Below are 26,724 nucleotides of genomic sequence, written 5' to 3' on the forward strand. Positions count from 1 at the left end.
GCTGTCCAATACAACATCAAAGTCTTGCTGAAGACATAAGACTCTCCACTCTGTAGTCACCAGGAAAAATGACAAACCAGGAATCACAAAGGTCCCCAGTTCCTGCTGTGGGTGCCAAAAAAAGTGACATGAATCTGGAACTCATGGCAGCAATACCTCAGAGGCTCATTTTTAGCAATTCCAGACCCTTCCAGTCCACAGTCAGGTCATTCTTTTATTTATTTATTTATTTATTTATTTTGAGATGGAGTCTCGCTCTGTCACCCAGGCTGGAGTGCAGTGGTGCAATCCCAGTCCACTGCAACCTCCACCTCCCAGGGTCAAGCAATTCTCTGCCTCAGCCTACCGAATAGCTGGGATTACAGGCGCTCACCACCACACCTGGCTAATTTTTGTATTTTTAGTAGAAACAGGGTTTCACCATCTTGGCCAGGCTGGTCTTGAACTCCTGATCTCGTGATCCACCTGCTTCGGCCTCACAAAGTGCTGGGATCACAGGCGTGAGCCACTGCGCGCGGCCAGGTCATCTTCTCATCCAAGCTGCTCACAATGTTTCCGCACACCAACCAATCTCTTAATCCTTACCACAATGATCAGGCAGTAAAAACTATCATTCTTACTTCCCATTTGGGAAAACTAAAGCTGAGAAACTCAAAAACTTGTGTAGCATTAAGTATGAATTGCCTATGTCAACGCTGTGTCCCTAATTTTCAGACCCTATTCTTCTTTAATTCCCAACTGATTCTAGTAAGCACCCGAAAGAGAACCAGAACATGTTACAACACTTTTTTCTACCTGGAGAAAGGCATAATTCTCAAGAAACAACATAGTTCATATCTTATGTTAAAGTTAATTACTCTAGTAGAGAAGATTCTCTTAATTGACTTGGAAGTAGTTAGTTCACTGAAGAGTATTAAGTGCTGCTTTAAGGTACCAATTAGTCTATTTAGATGCTTGAGTCTTTAATGTGTATTAACAATGTGATGAATCAGAAACTCAAGAGTCTGAGTTCTGAGCAGAGGGAAAATTACAGCAGGAAATACACAGGATCAAAGTATGTCCAAGTATTTAAGATTCTCTCAGAAACCAGATGCCTAATCTATGTAACATATAAAATCTGCTGGGAAAAGGGGATGGGATGCAGTGGATGTGGATTTATTAACATTAGAACATCTGATGGGAAACAATATAGTGATGTAAAATACAAAACACTTCCACTCACACACCCAAGGAAAAATAAAATGCTCCAGAGAAACTTGCCAGAAGCTTGGATGGAATCAACCCCAAGCAGCTTGGAAGAGTCAGTCAGAAAGGCCTAGGGCAGAATCCAGCACAGAGTTGAATGGATGCTACCTGCCTTTCTCGTCTTAGTCATAAAGGAAAACTTTATATATGTGTGTTTAACACATTTTCACTTTTATTTGAGATGCTTGCTTTCCTATGGCCTGATTTATCTTGGGTTCAGAGCAATTCTGCTTGTAGACCTGGAATTTTCTTCCATGTTGTAATACTCTGTCAGTCTCCCTTGAGACAATGGCCAGTATCAGCTCAGTAGAACCAATAGGTCAGGAAACTTTCAGTATGGCAAAAACAGGATCCTGCTAATTTACAAAGATAAATTTCTGGCATGGTCACACCCCAATCTGACAATACACAGTCCCTTGACTGGTCTTGCCACCATTACTTACTCGTTTCCTTACCTGCTTGATACTCTAAAATGAGGTGGAACTCATCCACTTCCTGCAATGACTCTGATGGAACAAAGACATTGTCATCAAGAAGCTCATGTAGCTTTGGACCAACTGGACCGCAAAGAAGAACCTGGAGACAAGCAACACGAAGTCCATCAGGAGCCCCGTTCCTTTCCCCACAGAACCTCCACAGCACCCCAGGACAGTACATTCAGACTGATTCTAATCATTTCAACAAAATATTGGAATCCAAATCTAATTTTGAAAGCTGTTGGTTTGAAGGTGTGTGGCAGAAGGCATTTCACCAGGGCTAAGGCCTCTGGAGGGTATGGCCATAATGTACCCAGAACTGAGAGGCTGACAAAAGAACTGTGTCACAGCTGTCAGGCACCTATGCAGCTGCTGCATCTCATTCCCTCTGCTGCAGACTGCACCTTTGTGTCACCTCCCCAAATTTAGATGGTGAAGCCCAAACCCCCATGTGGCTTATTTGGAGATAGGGCTTTTGGAAGGTAATTAATATGAAATGAGGTCATAAGGGTGAGGTGAAGTCCTAATCAGATAGAACTGGTGGCCTTATAAGAAAAGAGAGAGAGATCTCTCTCCCCCCACCACATGCACCAAGGACAGGACATGTGGGAACACACTGAGAAGGTGGCCACCTGCAAGCCAGGAAGAGACTTCTCACCAGAAGCCACACCTTGCTGGAACCTTGTTCTGGGGCTTTCCAGTCTCCACTGTGAGAAGATAAACTTCTGTTGCTTGAGCCCCCAAGTCTATGGTATTGTGCTACTATGGCAGCCAAAGCAGACCCTACCCCCACTTTCTTTACTCCCTCACACCTTGTGCAGGCAAAGACATGGGATGTTGTCTGCAACAAAGCTGCCAGATGAAAACTGTTTGAGTTTTTATACAGTATAAAAAAGTTTCTGATCACCATATCCTCAACCAGGTGACCTCGTTTGTGGAATAAAATTCTCTCCCATTACTGAACTGTTAAGTGAATAGGACAGCCTTTCCAATATGAGAATTAAAGAGCATCCCAACTGAGAGACTTCAGGGGAAGGTGCTCTGCAACTTTTCCAAAACCTTTTTCTTCAACTCCAACCAGGGCTTCCCTCTGGCTATTCTTTCTAGAAGCCATTTCTTATCTGTTCCTGTTCCTCAACTCCAATAAACCACTGTTTTTGACACAACATTCAAGGCCAGGCTAGCAGACTCAAAACCACTGAACAATGAGGACTGCACTGAGATTTAAAGGAAAGTCCACAGAGATTATCAGCACTGCTTCATTTTTTTTTTTTTTTTTTTTTTTTTTGAGACAGAGTTTTGCTCTGTTGCCCAGGCTGGAGTGCAGTGGTGCAATCATAGCTCACCGCAGCCTTGACCTCCCAGGCTCAAGCAACCCTCCTGCCTCAGCCTCCTGAGTAGCTGGGACTACAGGCATGAGCCACCCCGCCTAATTTATTTATTTATTTATTTTTTTTGAGACAGAGTCTCACTCCGTCACCAGGCTGGAGTGCAGTGGCACGATCTTGGCTAACTGCAACTTCCGCTTCCCAGGTTCAAGCAATTCTCCTGCCTCAGCCTCCCGAGTAGCTGGGATTACAGGCGCGTGCCACCACGCCCAGCTAATTTTTCTATTTTTAGTAGAGACAGGGTTTCACCATGTTGTTCAGGCTGGTCTCGATCTAGTGACCTCGTGATCCACCCGCCTCGGCCTCCCAAAGTGCTGGGATTACAGGCGTGAGCCACCGCGCCCGGCCTAATTTTTTATTTTTAATAGAGACAAGGCCTCACTATGTTGCCCAGGCTAGTCTCAAACTCTTGGGCTCAAGAGATCCTCCCAACTCAGCCTCCCAAATTGCTAGGATTACAGGCATGAGCCAACATACTTGGCCCATTTCAGATTTAATATGTCCCACCCAGAAGCTTCAAAAGGCATTAACTTGCTATTAACTGTTTATATAGACTGCTTGATACAGAGGTACTTTCATGTTATCTAAGAAATCCCAGCTTCTGGATAAAAACATACTCCTCTCCCTTTTCTGCCTTGACACATGCCCATTACTTGCCAATTCTGAAAAAGTCTTGCCCCAACCACTTTAATTCCTTTCTCTAATTCTTGGCTAGTGCTTCACTTCCAAGATGAGACAATGAGGGCCATAGGCCATATTTACCCTCCTGCCTGAAACAACAAAAAAGACAAAATATATGAAACAATGGTTTTCAAAACATTGTGTGAACATCAGACAATAAAGGACGATCCCTAAAAAACAGGAATAAACTGTCCAGGCATGGTGGCTCATGCCTGTAATCCCAGCACTTTGGGAGGCTGAGACAGGCAGATCACTTGAGGTCAGGAGTTCGAGACCAGCCTGGCCAACATGGTGAAACCCTATCTCTACCAAAAATACAAAAAATGTAGCTAGGCGTGGTGGCACACACCTGTAATCCCAGCTACTCAGGAGGCTGAGGCAGGAGAATCACTTGAACCTGGGAGGTGGAGAGCCAAGATCGTGCCACTGCACTCTGGCATGGGCTACAAAGCGAGATTCTGTCTCCAAAAAAAAGGAAACAGGAATAAACTTAGTAAGCCCTACAAATGTCTTAGCATATTATTGTAAAAGAATTTCCAGGTATACGGAACCTGAAAGAATTTATCACCAGCAGACTCGCACCACAAGCAATGTTAAAAGAAGTCTTTCTGGCAGAAGGGAGAATGACACGAGATGGAAATATGTTTTTATATTTTTTTGAGACAGAGTTTTGCTCTGTCGCCCAGGCTGGAGTGCAGTGGTGTGACCTCGGCTCACTGTAACCTCCACCTCCTGCGTTTAAGTGATTCTCCTGCCTCAGACTCCCAAGTAGGTGGCATTATAGACACGCACCACCACACTCGGCTAATTTTTTTTTTTTTTTTTTTTTTAATATTTTTAGTAGAGATGGGATTTCACCATGTTGGCTGAAACAACCTGACCACACCAGTCTGGTCTCAAACTCCTGACCTCAAGTGATCTGCCCATCTTGGCCTTCCAAGTGCTGGATTACAGGCATGAGCCACCATGCCCAGCCAGAAATATGGCTCTAAACAAAGAAATGAAGAGCAACAGAAATGGTAATGCTAGATAAGTACGTAAGATTATTTTTCTTATTATTTAAATCTCTTTAAGAGATAACTGAAGAAAAGTACTAACAAATGTAGTGTGAGGTTTGTAACATGTAGAAGTCAAATATATCACAGTAATAGTATAAAGATTGGAGGGAGAGAAGTACAGGCATATCTCATTTTATTGTGCTTCACTTTACTGTGCTCTGCGGTTACTGCAGTTTTTACAAATTGACAGTTTGTGGCAACCCTGTGGTCTTCTATGGGCACCATTTTTCCAACAGCATGTGCTCACGTCGTGTCTCTGTCACATTTTGGTAGTTCTCACATTTCAACGGTTTTCATTATTATGTCTGTTATGGTGATCAGTGATCTTTGATGCTACTATTATAACTTGTTTTGGGACATCACAGATCATTCCCACATAAGACAGCGAACTTAATCAATAAATATTTTATGTGTTCTGACCGCTCCATGGACTGGCTGTTCCCATCTCTCGCCCTCTCCTTGGGCCTCACTAATTTCCTGAGACATAACAATATTGAAATTAGGCCAGTGAATAACCCTACAATGGCCTCTATGTGTTCAAGTGAATGGAAGAATCACACATCTCTAACTTTAAATCAAAAGCTAGAAATGATTAAGCTTAGCGAGGAAGGCATGTAGAAAGCTGAGAAAAGCCTCTTATGCTGTTAGCCAAGTTGTGAATGCAAAAAGTCCTTGAAGGAAATTGAAAGTGCTACTCTAGTGAACATACGAATGTAAGAAAGCAAGACAAAATAAAACAGAAACAAAAACAACAACAAAAGGAAAGCAAAACAGCCTTATTGCTGATATGAAGAAAGTTTGAACGGTCTGGATAGCAGATCAAACAAGCTACAACATTCCCTTAAGCCAAAGCCTAATCCAGAGCAGTGCCCTAACTCTCTCCAATTCTGTGAAGGCTGAGAGAGGTGAGGAAGCTGCAAAAGAAAAGTTAAAGCTAGCAGAGGTTGGTTCATGAGGTTTAAGAAAAGAAGCTGTCCCCACAACATAAAAATGCAAGGTGAGGCAGCAAGTGCTGATGTAGAAGCTGCAGCAAGTTATCCAAAAGATCTAGTTAAGATCACTGATGAACATGGCTACACTAAACAACAGGTTCGATGTATACAAAACAGCCTTCTGTTGGAGGGTAATGCTGGATAAGTACATAACATTATTGTAAGAAGATGCCATCTAGGACTTTCAGAGCTGGAGAGCAGAAGTCAATGCCTACCTTCAAAGCTTCAAAGAACAAACTGACTCTCTTGTTGGGGCTAACACAGCTGGTGACTAAGTTAAAGCCAATGCTCACTGACCATTCTGAAAAATCCTAGGATCCTTAAGTATGATGCTAAATCTACTTTGCCTGTGTTCTATAAATGGAACAAAGTCTGAATGACAGCATACCTGTTTACAGTTTAATAGGTATTTTAAGCCCACTGTTCAGAACTACTGCTCAGAAAAAAAAAAAAAAAAAATGTTTAAAGTATCACTGCTCATTGACAGTATACCTAGTCGCCCAAGAGCTCTGATGGAAATGTATACAGAGAAGGATGATGTTTTCAAGCCTGCTAACTCAACATCCATTCTGCAACCCATAAATTAAGAAGTTATTTTGACTTTTTTTTTTTTTTTTGAAACAGAGTCTGGCTCTGTCGCCCAGGCTGGAGTATAGTGGCATGATCTCAGCCCACTGCAATCTCCACCTCCTGGGTTCAAGTGATTCTTGTGCCTGAGCCTCCTGAGTAGCTGGGATTACAGGCATGCACCACCACACCTGGCTAGTTTTTGTATTTTTAGTAGAGATGGGGTTTTACCACATTGGCCAGACTGGTCTCAAACTCCCGGCCTCAAGTGATCTGCCCACCTCGGCCTCCCAAAGTGCTGGGATTACAGGCGTGAGCCACTGCACCTGGTTGGAATTTTGTCAAGTCTATTATTTAAGAAATACATTTCATAAGGCTATAGCTGCCATGGATAATAACTCCTCTGATGGATCTGGGCAAAGTAAACTGAAAACTTCTGGAAAGAATTTACCATTCTAAATGCCATTAAGAACATTTATGATTTATAGGAAGAAGTAAGCATATCAACATTAACAGGAGTTTCAAAGAGGTTGATTATAACCCTCTTGGACACCTTTGAGATTCAAGACTTCAGTAAACTACAGTAACTGCAGATGTGGTGAAAATAGCCAGAGAACTAGAATTAGAAGTGGGGCCTGAAGATGTGACTGAATTACTGTATTCTTCATGATAAAACTTGAACGGATAAAGAGTTGCTTCTTGTGGATGAGCAAAGAAAGTGGCTGAGATGGAATCTACTTCTAGTAAAGATGTTATGAATATTGTTGAAATGACAACAAAAGATTTAGAGTATTACATATACTTAGCTGATAATGGCAAATAGCAGGAGGGTTTGAGAGGACTGACTCCAATTTTTAAAAGTTTTTTAATTTTTCATTTTTAGAGATAGGAATTTGCTCTATCACCCAAGCTAGAGTGCAGTGGCACAATCACAGCTCACAGTACAGTAGCCTCAAACTCCTGGCTTAAGAGATCTTCCTGCCTCAGCGTCCCAAGTGGCTGAGACTATAAGCATGTGCCACCATGCCTAGCTAATTAAAAAAATTTTTTTTTGTAGAGATGGGGGTCTCACTATGTTGCCCAGGCTCAAGTGATGCTCCTGCCTCATTCTCCCAAAGTGCTGGAATTACAGGTGTGAGCCACTGTACCTGGCCTGATTACAATTTTGAATGAAGTTCCACTGTGGGTAAAATGCTATCAAACAGCATCACATGCTACAGAGAAATCTTTTGTGAAAGGAAGAGTAAACTGATGTGGCAAACTTCATTGTTGTTTTAAGAAATTGCCACAGCCATCCCAACCTTCAGCCACCACCCTAATCAGCCAGCAGCCATCAACATCAAGGCAAAACACTCCGCCAGCAAAAAGATTATGACTGTCTGATAGCTCAGATGATTGTTAACATTTTTTGGCAACCAAGTACTCTAAAATTGTGTACCCTTTTTTTCAGACATAATGGTACTGCACACTTACTTGACGACAGTACAGTATAAACATACCTTTTAATGCACTGGGAAACAAAATTAATGCGTTTCATTTTATTGCAGTATTTGTTTTATTGCAGTCGTCTAGAACCAAACATGCAGTATCTCTGAGGTATGCCTGTTATCACTTGAAAGTAGACTGTGATAAGCTAAAGATGTACAGTATAAACCCTAATGCAACCACTAAGAAAAAAAGAATTATACCTAATAAGTCAGAGAAGATAAAATGAAATCATAGAAAATAATCCAAAAGAGTACAGAAAAAGAGGGAAAAAGATAGAGATGGGACAAACAGCAAACAAATAGCAAGATGTCAGATTTAAACCTAACCTGATATATGAATAATCATATTAGATGTAAATGGTCTAAACACTGATTAAAAGGCAGAGATTGTCAAAGTGGATTAAAAAGCAACCCCCAACTATATTCTGTCTATAAAAAATACACTTTAAGGTAAAAAGATGCAAATAGATTAAAAGCACAAGGATGGAAAAAAATATACCATGCCAATACTAATCAAATGAAAGCTGGAATGGCTATTTCAATCAAAATAGATTTCAGAGCAAAGAATATTATGAAATGATTTTATTTATCCTTAGTAATGATGAAGAATTCATGAAAGGGATGTAACAATCCTAAACATTTATGTACCTAATAAGAGTTTCAAAATACATAAAGCAAAAAGTTACAGAACTATAAAGGAAATAGGCAAGTATCCAAAATTATTACAGTTGGAGATGTCAACATCCCTCTTAATAACTGACAGATCAAATAGACAAAAAAAAAAAAAAAACCAGTAAGAATATAGAAGACTTGAACAACACTTTCAATCAACTTCATCTAACTGACATTTATAGAACACTCGACCCAACAACAGAAAGGCCTATGTATATTCTTGAAGCTTTCAAGTACACACAGAACCTCACCAAGACAGACCATATTCTGCACCATAAAAAACGTCTCAAAAACTTAGTAGGATTCAGGTCATAGAAAGCATATTTTCTGACCATACTGGAATTGAAATAGAAATCAATAACAGAAAGACATCTGGAAAATCCCCAAATATTTAGGAACTAAATAACATACCTCTAAGTAGTCCATGAATGGGCTATTAAATGGCACATCTCAGTAAATCAAAGGGATACTAGTATTTTGAAATGAATGAAAATAAAAATAATGTATGAAAATCTTTGAGATGTAGCTAAAGCAGTACTTAAGGGGAAATTTATAGCACTAAACCCCTATATGAGAAAACAGAAAAGGTCTCTAATCAATGACTGTAGCTTCTCACCTTAAGAAACTAGAAAAAGAGCAAGTTAAATCTGAAGCAAGCAAAATCCAATGAAAATAGAAAAACAGAGAAAAATCAATTAACCAAAAGCTAATTACTTATTAAAAAGAGCAATAAAATTTATAAACCTCTAGCCAAGCTGATCAGGAAAAAAAAGAAGATACAAATGACCAATATCAGGAATGAGAAGGAAAACATCATTACAAATTGTAGAGATCTTAAAGGAATAATAGAATACCATAATTAACTTTATGCCAATAAATCCAACAACTCAGATGAAACAAATTCCTTGAAAGATACAAACTACTAATGCTCATTTAAAAAAAAAAAAAAAAAAAAAAGGAAAATCTGGATTTCCCTGTATCTATTAAAGAAATCAGTTATTTAAAATCTTCCTACATAGAAAACCCTGGGCCTAGAAGGCTTCGCTAGAAGGCTTAAATTCTATAAACATTTAAGGAAGGTACAATACCAATTTGACACTAACTCTGTTTTAAAAACTGAAGAAAGGGCCAGGTGTGGTAGATGAATCCCAGCACTATGGGAAGGCTGAGGCAGGTGGATTACTTGAGATCAGAAGCTGGAGACCAGCCTGGCCAACACAGTGAAACTCCCTCTCTACTGAAAAATACAAAAATTAGCTGGGCATGGTGGCGCACACCTGTAGTCCCAGCTACTCGGGAGGCTGAGGCATGAGAATCACTTGAACCTGAGAGACAGACATTGCAGTGAGCTGAGATCGCACCACTGCACTCCAGTCTGGGCAGAGCAAGACTCCATCTTAAGAAAAAAAAAAAATTGAAGAGAAGCTAGGTGTGGTGGCTCACACCTGTAATCCCAGCACTTTGGGAGGCTAAGGCAGGTGGATTGCTTGAGGTCGGGAGTTGAGACTAGCCTGGCAACATGGTGAAACCTCAATTCCACAAAAAATACAAAATAATTAGCTGGCTGTGGTGACATGTGTCTGCTGTCCTAAATACTCAGGAACTCAGCTGAGGTGGGAGGATGGCTTGAGCCCAGGAGGCAGAGGTTGCAGCGAGCCGAGATCATGCCACTGTACTCCAGCCTGGGTGACAAAGCCAGATCCTGTCTCTCAAAAAAAAAAATTGAAGAGGGGGAAACACTTTCCAACTTATTCTACAAGGCCAGTATTGCCCTGACAGCAAAACCACAGACATTACAAGAAAAGAAAAATACAGACCAATATTATTCTTGGGCATTGATGTAAAAATTTTAAACACAATTTTAGTAAACCGAATATATGAAAAGGATAATGAATACATCAGAACAAAGTAAGCTTTATCCTAAAGATGCAAGGTTGGTTTAATATGTGAAAGTCAATATAATTACCATATATCAAACTAAAAAACAAAAAACCACACAATAACCTCAGTGAATGCAGAATTTGACAAAAGCAGCATTTGACAAAATAAAATAACTATTCCTAATTCTTGGCTAAATTCCACAAGTATATATTTTTTTGAGATGGAGTCTCGCTCTGTTGCCCAGGCTGGAGTGCAGTGGCGCGATCTCGGCTCATTGCAACCTCTGCCTCCCGGGTTCAAGCGATTCTCCTGCCTCAGCCTCCTGAGTAGTTGGGACTACAAGCGCCTGCCACCATGCCTGGCTAGTTTTTTTGTATTTTAAGACGGGGTTTCACCATGTTGGCCAGGCTGGTCTTGAACTCCCGACCTCAGGTAATCCGCCTGCCTCGGCCTCCCAAAGTGCTGGGATTACACAAGTATATTTTTTAAAGGCACGGTTCCTCTCCTGAAATTTGGCTTCTATCCGATCATTCCACTAAACCTGCCTTTACTATATTCACCAGCATCTATTTCAAAGATGCAATATAGCATGGCTATTAGGAGAATGTATTCTGAAGCTTGACTACTTGGGTTCAATTCTCACCTCTACCCATTATTAGGTATGTGATTTTCACCAGTTTTAACTTCTCCATGCCTCATTTTTCCTATCTGCAAAATGGGGATAATAAAAAGACTTCCCTTATAGGGGCCTATGAAGATTTAAATTGGTTCATACATATTTAAAGCACCTAACTTAAAACAGTGCCTGGTATATGGTTAAAAAAACTATAGAAGGAAGTGCTAGCTATGACTACCACCTCTGGAAAATATCTAGTTCTTAATCTCTGTAGTTCTCAGATGATCTCTCAGTCCATGTTGAGAAGCATTTCAGCAAGTTAAACTGAGTCTCTTTGAGAGTGCATACAGGGTGAAATAAAGGCAGAGCCTGACACTTGAATCCTGGCTCTATCATTTACTAGCCAGGTACCCCTGGGCACCTTACTTAGCCTCTCTAGACCTCTATCTTTGAAATCATAAGACTGTTGTGAGGACTGAGTAACAGAACGCTTCTCTTTCCTCAATCTCCTACCAAGGCCAGACCTATTTTATTAGAATGCCTTCCAATCAGACTGGTCCCAGGACCAGCTACTCCAGACACCAAGAGCAAATGCTGGTCCCAGGGGAGGTCAATACTGAAAGGTCAATCTTGTACACAGCCATGACTGTCCAGGGTATTGTCTTCCCAGAGGCCAGAATTACTTCTCAGGATCAGGAGGGTGGCCTCTTAGGAACCCATGAAAACTCCTGGGATTCTGATGGGAATGGCCTGGGCTCTCTCTAAAGGGCTTATGATCAATCTCCTTTTCTTCCACTCATTAGCTGGCAATATTTCCAAAGGTCAGTCCTGGAATTTCTAATCTTCTGTATTTGGGAGTTAATTACAATTTATAAACATAATGACTGCAAAAGTCTATATTTTCTTTTTATTATTCTTTCTTAAAAGTATTTTCTACCCTAATATTTCATGAGAACTTTGATTCCTATTAAAATATGAATGTTCACATTTTAATATCCTCTCTAAACTGAAAGTGCATCTATCTCCAGGTGTATAGTGTGGCTCCATATGAATTTTTCCCTGAAACTGCTGATGACCTATCTGTATTTCTGAGTTCATCTCTGGCTTCTGGTTCCACCACTCTGACTCACATTTCTATTTTTAGGCTGGTCCCCCAACAGCAGAAGACTGTTCAGTCTGTTCTCTAGTGTTAGCGGCCACAACCATTCTGCACTGATCAAGGTAATTTACTGCAGAATCATCTTTGTTAAATCTCTTCTTTGTTCCCCATGTATTGTAGTAGGTTTTACATATATGTTTCTCCTCTCTGACTGCTCTAATCCAATCCTTCATCATTTTACAGGACAACAGCGATAACTTTCTTGTTGGCCTCTCCCTTCAGGCCTATTCTACTCGTAGCAAGAGAAATTTCTTACTCAGGTGTTACTGTGAACATGGCAACAATTTTTAATTCTACTTAAACCAAACAATTTAAGTCTTGAAGACACTCCCCTACTGACTCTCATCTAGTGGTTTTTATTTTTTGGCACTCTGGATCCAGGCTCACCAACACGGCCAACTGTGTTTTCTCTCACGACTTGTATAATCCTCAGTCTCAAGGCCCACATGCTCCTAACTATTACATGATATGGTGCCTAAGAACATGGGTTATTGGGTCAGATGCCTGGGTTAAATTTCTCATTCCATTACCAATCAGTTGTGAACCTCTGTCTGCCTCAAGTTTTCTCATGTAGAAAGGAAGAACAATGGCAGTACCGACTAGCCTTACAGGGTTTGTTGCAAGGATTAGATAATCTATGCAAAGCACTAAAGACAATGTCAGGCACAGAGTAAACACTCAGAAAGTATTAGTTACTACTATCTCCTACTATTACTGCTTCCTAACAAAAGACCCAGGGTCTGGTACATAGTAGGTAATCCATAAGTTGAATCAAGGAATAGATACTCATTCTTGCTCCTAAAATGATTGAAACACTAGGGAAAGGCATAGGTTTTAATCTAAAAATTTGACCTACCTTTAAATCTGAGTTGGCTGCAAATTTCTGTCCAATTAAAGCTGCATTTCCTCCTACATAGTGCTGCAAGAGAGTTCAAGGCTTTTAGACAGTATTTTAATACAACTATATCACCCAAGTTTAATAATTTTTTATTTAAAAAATTAATTTATAGTCCATTTTCCCAAAAACATTTTGAGGTGATTTTACATCAAAGGACACACAGATGAAATGAATGCAACACAGAAATAGAAAGAGTAATAAGGTGAAGAAAACAAATAGGACAACCATGAAAATGAGTCTGATTGCTTTAACTGTTGATCAAATTCAGCTCTGAGCTTACAGACAGCCAGAAGAGACACAGGAAACAGGAAAAGTGTGGACAGGGCTTATCTTCTACATTATAGTCCTTCTAAAATGAAGAAAAATTTCACTAACTCGTGGAAAATCATTCAGTAGATACTATAATGAACTAAAATCTAACTCTTGAGTGAGGCACATACGGCCTTTATGTAACCCATGCTTTCCTTACCACCTTCATCTCCTGCCCTTCCCTTCCACACCTTGCTTACAGCTCTCCAAGTCAGCCTTCCTCTGTCTCTGTGCCTTTGGCACATGCTGTTTCCTTCCATTAGGACACCCTCCCCTTCTCATATACTAGGCAAAACCCTGATCACTTTCGAAGAATCAGCTGCAGTGTCACCTCTTCTGTAATGCCTTCTCTGTTCCCCTTACACCCCACTGACATCTCAGCCTTCACAACTGCCCTCACCAGATAGGATTACAGATCTCTTCCTACCCCTATAATCTGAACAAACCTCTAATGCAGCTCTTGTCTGCTTGGGCTACTATCATCTGGGTACACAACTAGGTCCTTCAGGGCAGGGACTGTCTTCTTCTGAAGTGTTCAGTAAATGTTTGTTGCTAAATTTTGAGAAACGAAGAAACACACTGATGTGTTGGGAAATATAAAAGTTTTCCTGGGAGTAAATTCTAAAGATAATGGGCCCCTGATATAGGATAGTACTTTCCCTTAAACACCACATCTCTCAGCTGAGGACCCAGAGAACAAATAATTCAAGGTTGGTGTTCCATGTTGCTAAGGATGGATCCATGTGCCTTGGAAATCTGACACATAACAGCTAAGGCTGCTGTTCTCTTATAAAAGTTGAAAAGCCTAATAGTGTTACCTGGGTGGAATGCTACTATCCCAGCTTCCTAGTCCTCAGCCCACGCAGAGGCATAGACTAAACCAGGGGTGTCCAATCTTTTGGCCGCCCTAGGCCACACTGGAAGAATTGTCTTGGGTCACACATAAAATACACTAACAATAACGACAGCTGATGAGTTATTAAAAAAAAAAGGGTGGGGGGAGGTTAAATCTCATAATGTTTTGAGAAAGTTTATGAATTTGTGTTGGACCACATTCAAAGCCAACCTGGGCTGCAGACTGGACAAGGTTGGAGTAAACAATTCTAGGTGGTAGACATCACTCTTATCCCAATTTTGTGCTGACTAACCTCTGAATTCAGATGGGTCAGTAACAGCTTTTTAGAGATAATTTAAAACTTTCTGTGATATGTAGGCTGAAATTTGGCCCTTTAACATGTCAGCTTTAATGTTTTATTCAACCGCGATAGTTAGAATTTACTAAAAAAAATTTTGGGAAAATAGTAAGATATCTACAAAGTGAATTTCAGAATTTTCATATAATGTTTATCAACCTGCCTTAAACTATAAGGAAGTATGAAAAGGCACTCCTCTAGTGAAAGGGGTTTTACAATGTTAAGAAATAACCTGGACCATCACAAAGCTAGATAAAGTTGCTGTAAAAATTTTTTTCATCAAGAAATAAAGGCAGAATCAAGAGAGAAGAGAAATCAAACTGGTGGTTTAAATTCCATAATCATAAAGACTTTTGAGCAGTGAACTCATCATGTTAGAACTATCGAGATTCTCTCATAAGAGATAAGAATCTCACTACTGATCCCAGTTGTCAAAATGATAATAACTGAAATCTTAACTTGCTGTCACCTTTAGAAACTCAGCTAGGTAATGCCTATGTCCATTTCTAATGTTCAAATAGGCAGCTTCGAAAACAAAAAACTTATTATTTTTAAAAATTTTTTGAGACAGGGTCACACCCTGTTGCCCAGACTGGAGTGCAGTGGCACGGTCATGGTTCACTGCAGCCTTGACCTCCCAGGCTCAAGTGATCCTCCCACAGGCACATGCCACCATGTCCAGCTAATTTTTTGTATTTTTTGTAGAGACAGGGTTTCACCATGTTGCCCAGGCTGGTCTCAAACTCCTGGGCTCAAGCAATCCACCTGCCTCAGCCTCCCAAAGTGCTGGGATTACAGGCGTGAGCCACTGTGCCCGGCCTAAAATCTTAAGTCATCAAAATAAAAGCAGTCACAAAGGTTTGCCTGTGAAAGGTGCCAATTAAAAATGGCATCAAGAGCTTCCCTGGCTAGAACTACCAAACCAGACTGGGTGCCCAGCCAAAGGGAGGTTTAAATGAGGAGGAAGAATGGGGTGGGGGCAAGACACGGGAGATAACCAACCAACCAAAACTCAGCCTCAAGAGGCATGAGGGTACATGCAGGAGCAGGCATACTGGGGTGAGGTAGGAAGAGCCATGGTTGGGTCTCCAGCCCCAGCACTGCCTCTTATTCCATGTGAACCTCCAGGAAGTGCCTGGACCATGCAGGGCTTTGTATATAATCACCAGGTGAGCTTGGAAACCACAAAGGTTCTAACTCCGACAGGTTCTACCTTGCAGACCAGTGGTTCTCAAAAGGAGGTTCTCAGACCTACAGGATCAACCAGGAAACTCGCTAGAAAGGTAAATTCTTGGGTCCCATCCCACATCTACTGAATACTGAACTCTGGTAGTAGGCCCAGAAATCTGTGTTTCAACAGCCTCTCCAAATGATTCTGACACATGCTCAAGTCTGAGAACCATCAACCTAGACCCACAGTTTTCAACCAGGGGTGATTTTGCTCTCCTCCTCTTCAAACTGAAATGAAAAATTGCTTGCTTGCTTCTAGGAACCATATGAAAAAGGCATCTTTTTCCACCCTTTATTTACTATTGCTGAACCAAACAGACCTGGGCTCCTGGGAACTCTGACGCAACCTGGGCAATGTCGTGAAAAGTTTCCTTATCACTGAAGAAGCGCTCAGCAGCGGCTCCCTTCCCCATGAAGTGAATGAAGGCTTCTTCCAGATCATTCCTTGAATGCAGAATGCTGTGATCTTTCCCATTCCCAGGACTAAGGCCAAGTGCCTGCAAGAGCTTCACCCCTGAGAGCACCACATCAACACATGCATTGACTCTAGAAGGAGGAAAAAAACTGTGTGAAAGCAGCAGAAGCACCAAGTAGCCATTTTGCATTTAACAAAAGGAAAATGTTTCTCAGAACCTTATTCAACAGAAAAACGGGAAGTAGATCTGAAATCTGAATTGGAAAGTAAACAGCACATGGCAGGAGAAAAATTACTTTAGCTGGATGTGTGTATTAGGATCAGAACACAAGACTCTTCAATAATTTGGCAAACTTTTACACTAGTTACAAAGTGAGAAGATAGGTGCTTAGCATTTCAGAACAAAGCTACTGTAACAAAAATGTAACATTTCTGAGAAAACGCTGGCAGAGCCAAACAGGATTCATGCTGGCTGTGTGACTTGGGCAAGTCACTAATTTCTCTGTGCCTCGGTTTCCTCATCCACAAAATGGCAATAATAATGAGCATTTAACTCATAGAGCTATGGTTAAGATTAAATACGTGAACGTATACTTAGGAACAGTGATTGGCGCAGAGTAAGCAAAATATGTGTTTCAGTCAAAGGCTAGGTATCAGACATCTTCCCTCCAAAGACAAATGAGGATGGTGGTAAGATACAATAAATTCCTAAATGCCTGAGTACTCCCAGCTGAAACCCTGCCTCTTAGAATTTAGTGGTGTTTTACAGACTTAGGCACACCTGCAGCATTTTAAGAACTCACCCTTCGGCCAGTGTTCACAGGACTGACCCATGAACGTTAAAGACCTGCCACTCCTGGTTGTCTCGATGGAAATTATAAAGTATAGGTTGAATCCCTTATCTGAAGTGCTTGAGATCAGAAGTGTTTCTGATTTTGGAATATTTACATATACATGAGATATCTTGGGAATGCAACCCACGTCCAAACACATTTCATATATACTTTATACATACAGCCTGAAGGTAACTTTATACAATGTTTTAAATACTTTTGTGCATGAAATAAAGTTTTTATTCCTTACGTGTGGGTGGAATTTTCACATATAAGTACTTAATATACATCAGTGGCATCATGTCAGTGCCCCAAAGTTTTGGATTTCGGAGCATTTTGGATGCTCAACTTGTACTAATGTTGTCTGGCATGGCCTCTCCTATGTGTGTATGGAGAAGGTCTGTCTTACATTTTCAGGGTTTCTTTGCTAAGTCATCCCTCTTTTAAAGAGAATGTTCAAATAATTAAGGTAGCTAGATGAGGTCTTCCCGCCCTATCCCTATCGTGGTCATCTTTATTCCTGCCTCTGCCTATTGGGATGTCATTCTGGCCGGTGAGGTTGGATTACCACACAGGCAGCTCCCAGCTGGCTAACTGAGACAGCCCCTAGTGATACGGGTGACTGGGCTTCAGAGTTAATTCTGAGCAGCTCTGAAACCACAAGGTAAACTCATTAATAAAAATGTCCCAATGGATGAGATTTTGGTGTAAAATACATAGTTGTATTTCCCTTTTAGTCTCTTTCAAAAATGAAGAGGAATGAGACTGGGATGAAGAGGAATTTTACCAGGTATATTTCTACTTTTAACATGCATGTATTCCTTTTAGAATTTTTAAAATGACATAACTTTAAAAAGGTTTGTATGCAGACTAGATATTATTTACATCACTTAAGGAAGATTTACAAGGGCAAGGAAGAGACATCCTCCCTCAAGACACAAAGAGACTGCATCCTCATTATAAGGGTCCTTTTTATTAATTCTTCCCCTAGGGATTCATGTTTTGAAAGGAGTTTTGCCTATCAAATAGCATTTAAATACTCAGTTTCTTGTTCAAGGCACACATAATGACTCTGGTCAACTGGAGAAGCATAACCTAAGAGTTACTATGCCTTTCAGTGCATAAAACATCTAGCTACTGTATTTGGCTCTTCTCTTTAAAAGAGGGATGATTTACAGTAAAGAAACACTGAAAATATAAGCCAGAACTTCTCCATGACACACACAGAAGGGGCCATTCTGGACATGTACATGGCAGTTGCTTAAAGATATGTTTAAAATCTTTCCTTTCACAACCTTCAATGTTAAGAAACCAAACACACCTTGCAAACTGGTCTCAATTTTACCTCAGACATGGTGCCCTTTATTTCTAATGAATGCAACATTAGATTGGTAGGTAGAATCAATAGGAATACAAGTATCTGTAGCTCTCAGATGCCAGTAGGTTCCTAAGTTTCAGACAGTGAGGGCTTGAGTAAGGATGGATACCATTTCCTCCAGACAGCCCAGTCTAAAAAAATTGTATCCAAATGGATTTGGGTCCTGAGTCTGAAGAGTAAAGGTTCAGAAATGGAGGGAAACCTGTCTTTGAAAATAACTACTTCAAAAACTATAAACACCCTCAAGCCTGTAATCCCAGCACTTTGGGAGACTGAGGCAGGTGGATCATGAGGTCAGGAGTTCGAGACCAGCATGGCCAAGATGGTGAAACTCCGTCTCTAATGAAAAACAAAAATTAGCTGGGCGTGGTGGTGGACACCTGTAATCCCAGCTACTTGGGAGGCTGAGGCAGGAGAATCGCTTGAACTCGGGAGGTGGAGGTTGCAGTGAGCCGAAATTGTGCCATGGTACTCCAGCCTGGGCGACAGAGCAAGACTCCATCTCAAAAAAACAAAAAACAAAAAAACAAAACTATAAACACCCCACTCTCCATATCTAGTACTGCCGAGATTTTAAACAGTCTGACTCCTTAAAGATGAGAATGGGGAAAGCTGTTCAGTATATTTTGTAACACAAGGCAAAACCCAACAGAATTAATTTTGAGTTACAAAATATCACTATCATGGAACATTTTCCATCCCTCACCTAATCACACCAGGAATACTTGGGGAAAATAACCAGTTTTTCAGACTGGTTCACGGTTTACTTGATAACTTTTTACAATTAAAAAAAACCAAGCTGAGCACGGTGGCTCACACTTGTAACCCCAGCACTTTGGGAGGCCAAGGCGGGTGGATCACTGGAGCCTTGGAGTTCCAGACCAGCCTGAGCAATACAGTAAGACCCCGTCTCTACAAAAAAATACAAAAATTACCCGGGTGTGGTGGGGCACACCTGTAGCCCCAGCTACTCAGGAAGCTGAGGCAGGAGGATCACTTGAGCCTGGGAGGCAGAGATTGCAGTGAACCAAGATGGCACCACTGCTCTTCAGCCTGGGTGAGAGAGCAAGGCCCTGTCTCAAAAAAACACTGAACATCTACTACATGCCAGATGCCAAACAAGTATTTTACATGTATTTTCTTGTTCTGTTTTATAATACTTTAACCAGAATAAGAATCTTTCTCTGCACTTTCTCAACTCAATAGCATCCCAAAATGTAAAAAGCATATTACCTAAGGTGCTGTATTGTCAAGGGGAAATAAAGGGAGACACAGTTAAAGAATCAGAAGACAAAATTATGCTCATCTGACATGCAAGCAGAAGCTCACACTTCAGTAAAAAATGTATATTAGATGACTGTGATTTTGGAGAAAACAGATGAAACAACTAGAAAATAGGTCAAGACAATAGATGCTGAATGTCAAAATGGGTTGGGGGTCTGGCAAAGAGGGCACAGTTCTCCCTTCTAGACCATAAGTGCCTCTAAGGCAAAGACGATGTTTCTTATCTCCTCCCTTCTGTTTCATCACCTGTAAAATGTTTTCTAAGGTTTTCTCTAGCTTTACATTATGTGCATCAGCTGTTATAAGAGCTAATCATAATTGTTAAGACATAGAACTGTAAAGAGGCGGGGGAAAAAAGGCTGGGGCAGTGGTCCCTGTGCTGAACCCTAGCTCCTGCATCTAGACAGAAGAAAGGAGGCTGATCTTTAAGAAGCACCCCATGCTAGGCAGGCGTTTTCAGATAGATTAAACCTATTTGCAAAATGCTGTAAGATCGCTAATTAGTCATCACTGCTTTCAGCTGAGAAGAGTGAGGCTGTGGATTAACTAACATTCCAAAGGCCACAGACAGGCGGAGCTGAAATTCAAACCCAGATTTATCTGATACTGAAACCCACGTAGGAAGTATACACAAGCAAAGTTGTACACGAAGGGATTAACCTTGTGTTTGGATACAATAAAGAATTATCTAGCTAGAATGGAGAATTCATACAGGGGAGAAGACCAAGATATGTTTCAAGGTTCAGGGTGAAGCCAGTTCCAGGGGCAATAAATATTAGCATGAGGGTTTTTGTTTTGTTTTGTTTTTTGAGATGGAGTCTCACTCTTGTTGCCCAGGCTGGAGTGCAATGGCGCGATCTCGGCTCACCACAACCTCCGCCTCCCGGGTTGAAGCGATTCTCCTGCCTCAGCCTCCTGAGTAGCTGGGATTACAGAAATGCGCCACTACGCCCGGCTAATTTTTGTATTTTTAGTAGAGACGGGGTTTCTCCATGTTGGTCAAGCTGGTCTCGAACTCCTGACCTCAGGTGATCCACCCACCTCAGCCTCCCAAAGTGCTGGGATTACAGGCGTGAGCCACCGTGCCTGCCGGGTTTCATCATTTTTAAACCAATGAATAGGTACCAGAGTCTGATTTAGAAGCAGGGGAAGTTTCCTAGAAACGCCTTAAAACTCCTATCCTTTACTTCTTTGACCCCTTTCCACCAGCCCCTTAAATGCTAGTGCCTCCCAGAATTCCACCTTTACCATTTTTACCTTCTCCTCTTCTTCTCTTCCTGGGTGATCCTATCCAGTCTCTGGCTTCAACCTAAGTGCCAGTGTCTCCAAAATTTGCAATCCTGTTTCTCAATATATTCCTAAAAACCAGCTTCTCATTTTCAGTAGCTGACAGAGACGCTTCATCTGAAATCCCGTAACAATGTATGTACATTTCTCCTCCTCTGAAATCCAATTTATCTTCTTAAACTTGTTTTTCTTAAATCTCTCTTAATGGCAACAACATGGCATCAACAAGGAACCAGAAATGGGAAAGACCAGGCTTCAATTGCTCCTCCGGCACTTGATAGCTACAAGATCTTGGGCAAATAAATCAATGTGTGAAGACTCGGTGACAATATCTGTTATCTGCCTCCCTCATAAAGTTGTTGCATTAGTCAGTTTTCATAATGCCATAATGAATTGCCCGGGACTGGGTAATTTACAAAGGAAAGAGGTTTAATTGACTCACAGTTCAGCATGGCTGGGAAGGCCTCAGGAAACTTACAGTCATGGTGGAAGGTGAAGGGGAAGCAAGGCACCTTCTTCTTAAGGTCTCAGGAAGGAGACGTGCAGAGTGAATAGCAGGGAAGAGCCCCTTATAAAACCAAAGGATCTCATGAGAACGAACTCACTATCAGGAGAACAGAATGGGAGAACCGCCCCCATGATTCAATTACCTCCACCCGGTCTCTCCCTTAATTAGCTTATGGGGATTACAATTCAAGATGAGATTTGAGTGGGGACACAAAGCCTAACCATATAGTTGTTGTAAGATATTTAATACTGGGCTGGGTGTGGAATCACACCTGTAATTTCAGCACTTTCAGAGGCCAAGATGGGAGGCCAAGGCCTGATCCCAATAGCTGAAGACCAGCCTGAGCAACTTGGCAAATCCTGTCCCTACCAAGAATACAAAAATTAGCCGGGCGTGGTGGTACATGCCTGTAGTTCCAGCTACTCGGGACACTGAGCATGACAGGTCAAGGCCATAGTGAGCCTGAACATGCCACTGCACACTCCAGCCTGGGTGACAGAGTAAGACGCTGTCTCAAACAGAAAACAAAAACTAAACAAGATATCCAATACTAAAAGCCTGTCGTTTTTGAGTGCCTTTCTTTACTCCACCACATCCAACCTATTATTCAGGTTATCTCTCAAATCTCACCTCTTCTACATCATTGCCAAGTTTGGTTCGGGCTCCTTTCTCCCTTTACACAAACCCTACACAACGGCCTCTTAAACCAGTGTCAGGATGTCAAGATATTCCTCCTTATGAATCACATTAAATTGCATTTTGAGTGTGTCTGTGTGACACAGAGTGTGAATACGAGTGTGTCTCTAGAGAAGTCAAACTACAACCTCAAAATGAGATTCTGATACAAGTACTACACCTGCTCCCCCTCATCCCTCCTATATCCCCCTATCTTTGGGCTAAAAATCCTCTTTGGGTAATAAATGATGACAAGCAGTGAAACAGTTTAGAACCACTGCTCAAAATCCACCCTTCACATTCCCACCAATTCTCAATAAAGAACTTGTCATCAGTTAACTGCTTACAAACCTTTATGGCTTCCCCATAAAAGGCCCTTCACAATCTGGTCCAACCCTTCGTTCTCAGCATCATCTCTTTACAACCCTCTACCATAAGATTCTTGCTCCAAAACAAGGCCGACCTGTTCCCAAACAAACCATGTACTTTTTCACATTTGGTTCTCTTGCCTAGGTGGACCTGTTCCCACTTTGGCTTGAAGAAATCTCATTTATTTAGTGTCTGTCCTATGAAAGTCACTGTAGTAAAATATATTTTCCAAGATGGTCGCAATAAGATGCCCCATTCCACATGTTCTTTTCACAATGTGACACTGATGCTCCTCCCATCAAGGTTTGTTCTATATCCCCTCCCTTAAAACCAGGTGGACCTGTGACTCTGGTAGAAGAGTTCCTATGCGCTTCTAAGGTTAGGTCGTAAAAGGCACTAAGGCTTCTGCCTGGTCCTCGTGGGTTGTTCCTCTTCTAACCATAATTGTTATGAACTGAATTGTCCACCCCCTACCAATTCATATGCTGAAACCCTAATTCCCAATGTGACTATATTTGGACGTAGGGCCTTTAAGGAAGTAGTTAAGGTTAAATAAGGTCATACGGGTGAGCCCTATTCCAAAAGGACCTAGTGTCCATATAAGAGGAATAAGAGGCACCAGGAGTGTGCATGCGCAGACTTAACTGAAAAGCCAGCTGGCTGCGAGCTAGGAACAGAGGCCACATCAGAAACCAATCCTGCCAGCACCTTGATCTTGGACTATCAGCCTCCAGATCCATGAGAAAACAGATTTGTTGTTTAATCCACCTAATTTGTGGTATTCTGTTCTAGCAGCCCAAATGACTGATACAATAATATGTGTTTCCAACAAGTGAGACAGGGTCCTTGCTTCACCCATCTCTGTATCTTAAGAACCTAGCACAGACCTGACACTAACCATGTAGTTGGTGGAATATCTGCTGAATGAACGCGCATAAAGCAAGGAAGGACAATTTAATCCCAGCACTTTGGGAGGCCAAGATGGGAGGTTGGCTTGAGCTCAGGAGTTCGAGACCAGCCTGGGCAATACAGCAAGACCTCGACTCTACTAAAAAAAATAAAATAAATAAAAAATTGGCTGGGCGTGGTGGTGCTCGCCTGTCGTCCCAGCTACTCCAGAGGCTGAGGCAGAAGGATCTCTTGAGCTCGGGAGTTCGAGGCTGCAGTGAGCAGTGATTGCACCACTGCACTCCAGCCTAGGCGACAGAGAGAGAGAGAGAGAGAGAGAGAGAGACCCTGTGTCCAAAAAAAAAAAAAAAAACACAAAAAAATTATAGCTAATATCGAATGCTTTTTAAAGCAGGCACTATGCTACAGAGATTACATGAATGATGTCATTTAATCTTCAGGACAAGTTTGCTCTACTTTACCCCTCCCAGCCCCAACACTCCACAGAAAGTAGTGAGCTACATGGTAGAGGGCCTGCTTTTATGTGGTGGTTATACATAACTCTGAGGTTATGGCAAGAAAGTCAAATCGAACTGAGACAGGGGCTAAAGTTAGTGTTTACAGTATCAATACTATAAAGGGAATAATTACATTCCCAAGGAAAAGTACAAAGAAAGGAGGTGGTGTCATTTGGAAGAACCTTAAATATGCAGTGTCACTGAAGTCAGGGGAAGAAAAGAGTTTCACGGAGAAGGGCGTGTTCAATGCGTGGAAGGCTGCAGAAAGTAGATAATCAAGACTCAAAAAGGCAAATCAGAGAGGAGTTGCAGTACAGTCGTGTGGTTTCTAGACTACACGGCGTTTCGAAAGAAAGTGGGTAAAGGCAGAGATCACGCGTCTTCAAGAAGTTCAGAAGAAAGAGGAAGAAGAGTGTTGTCATAGTGGGTAAGGTCAAGTATCTTTGATTGCTAAACAACAGTCGCCAGAAGAGAAGGGGCTAAAAGTTGGAACGAGGAAGAAGGCTCGGAGAAAGGTGTCAGACAAAGCGGGATTAGCAAGAAGCTGTTAGGGCTGGTCCTACCGGGATGAGAGAAAGGCGCAGAGGCCAGCCGAGTGGAAAGAGCAGCGGTGACGAACCGGGTTCCACTCAGACGTCCGACACTTCTCGCCAAGGGGCCAGCGCGGACAGCAGCGCCTCCCGGGGACCTCTGAGAAGCCCTGTTTCTGCGCGGCTCCGCCCGACCTCCAAGGGGGACCTCGGAGGCTCAGAGACCCAGGCCCCGCTGGCACTCACCCCACTGCCACGCGGCGCCAGCGCCGGACTGGCCGCACGATAAGCGCGTCCCAGGTGGCCGCCAACCGGCCCTCGGGGGAGACGGGTCCCGGGGGCGCAGGCGCGGGCCCCAGACACAGCGAGCTCCAGAGAGAGCGCAGCGCCGAGCCTGGCAGCTCTGGCTCCAGCAGGAAGACGCAGCCCACGGCCAGCGCCAGGAAGCCCGCGTACGCGGAGCCGCGCCACAGCGCCATGGGTACCGAGGCGCTGCACCTGCGCGAACCGACTCCTTTCCTAGCCCGCGCCTCTTCCGGGCTCGGCACGCGCCGATGTCGAAACAAGCGCTACGTCACAAGGGTGCGCCACGGGGCCCCCCCAAGGGGCGGGGCGACCGGCGGCGCCAGGACGGAGCGGGTGGGGACCCACCGCCTCAGTCCCAGTCCTGGCAGTGCGGTGTTGCGGCCCCGGAGGAGGTGGGACAACGGCGGTTGTGCCAGTCCGGGCGCTGCACCGCCTTCCCGGAACTCTAACCGTATCCCCAAATAGAGGGATGGGAACACATTTGCTTTCGCAGTAAAACGAAACGGACAGATTGTGAAGAAGCGGACAAACCTTGCGTTAATATTCGAACCAGTGGGTGTCCCCATTGGCACGGATCACACCCCCATCTTTTAATCCCTCCCTCCGCCCCTGTGTCCCCTCATTTGCTAGACTCGTCCTCTTCCAGGCCTAGTGCTTGGCGCTTCTGAGAGGAATAGGCTGACAGAACAGCAGCGCTGCCGAGACCCCTGGGGTACGCGAGGCAGGGGGATTCCGCCCCTTTGGAAGGTGGCTGAGACCCTCAGCCACTAAAGGACTTCGTCGAGACAGGAGAGCCCGCAGAGATCGTTCTCTTCTGGATAACCAGATTATTCCACAATCAAACTTTAACCCTTTTGGGGGCGCTGTTCCCTTTAACAAACTCTGGAAAATGTACACAATCTTGTGCACAACACGAGAGTTACGGACCTGGGTTAAGAAACGCTGGTTTCTTTTGTTCCCCCTTGGCGACATCACTTAAACCCAGCCCTCTCTTCCTTGATAACTTTTCTGTGCATGAGGCTAGGTTGAGAGACAGTGAAGCTGGGCTGGGTACCAGCTCATTCTCATCAGCCACAATGCCCAGCCTGGTCTTGTTCCCTGGTCTGTTTCCACTTTTCCAATTCTGTCGGCTCCTGACCTTGGCTTTGTGTCCAGTTTTCCACTGTGACCCTGACCTTTAGACTTGGCAGCGAAACTTTATTTCCCTAACTTTGATCTTGGGCATTAGGCTTCATTCTCCTCAGCCCCACCTCATCAGAACTTCCCCATCCTGGTCATCTACCTTCCCGCAGTTCATCCTACCCAGGCTACCTGACCATGCCATCCTTTTTGACAAAGATATTCACACAGGAACAGATTAGGGCTACCTTGGAAAAGAAGCCAAAGAGCCAGTCAGATCTTTATGAAGCCATGAAAGCCATCTTCCCTAGAGTTGCCTGTCACTTCTCTCTCCTCAGGGAGACATGTCAGTCAGTTCCTAGAGAAACTGCTTCTTCTCACAACCCTCAGCTGTCAGGTTTCCCTGGCACCCAGAGGGGACCGAGCCAGCAGCTGACCTGAAAACAGCGAGTCTGCTGACTGTCCAGCGACCATTTCCCTCTATTGAGAATTTTAACCAATTGTCTGTTGTTTGTAGTTATTTGATATTGGCTGTGGACCCACAAAGTCACACAAGGCTGAAGGTCAGAACCAGTTAGATATGTTTCCAAGGTGAAGTTTTGGGGAGCACAGGAAGCTGAACTGTGGGAAGGCCATAGAACAGACAGATCTAGAGGACTAGGAGAGTGCTCCACGTTAAAGTGATGTGGACAGAAACCTGCCTGGGGCTTTCTTGCTCCCATGAGAGGCTGCTAAACTTCCAGCACTTTGCACCTAATTCTT

General features: G+C 42.7%; 1 protein-coding gene across 6 annotated transcripts in view; it reads right to left on the reverse strand.

The window, feature by feature from the left end:
- Positions 1–26,574, reverse strand: part of ADPGK (ADP dependent glucokinase) — a 33,924-nt gene extending 7,350 nt beyond the window's left edge. The window contains exons 1-4 of one of the 6 annotated variants that reach the window (XM_002825636.4): positions 24,784–26,574; positions 16,173–16,398; positions 13,079–13,141; positions 1,701–1,821 (exon numbers count right to left, since the gene is read on the reverse strand). In XM_002825636.4, the coding sequence (XP_002825682.3) occupies positions 1,701–1,821; positions 13,079–13,141; positions 16,173–16,398; positions 24,784–25,016 (643 nt within the window). In that variant the 5' untranslated portion in view covers positions 25,017–26,574. Of the gene's footprint in view, positions 1–1,700; positions 1,822–13,078; positions 13,142–13,875; positions 14,198–16,172; positions 16,399–24,570; positions 24,747–24,783 lie in introns of those variants that run through there. The other 5 variants (XM_009249995.3, XM_054531642.2, XM_063716711.1 and 2 more) reach the window with 5 other exon arrangements.
- Between the last annotated feature and the right edge of the window lie 150 nt (positions 26,575–26,724).

Source organism: Pongo abelii, chromosome 16 (assembly GCF_028885655.2).
Source record: "Pongo abelii isolate AG06213 chromosome 16, NHGRI_mPonAbe1-v2.0_pri, whole genome shotgun sequence".
NCBI classification, from domain to species: Eukaryota; Metazoa; Chordata; class Mammalia; order Primates; family Hominidae; genus Pongo; species Pongo abelii.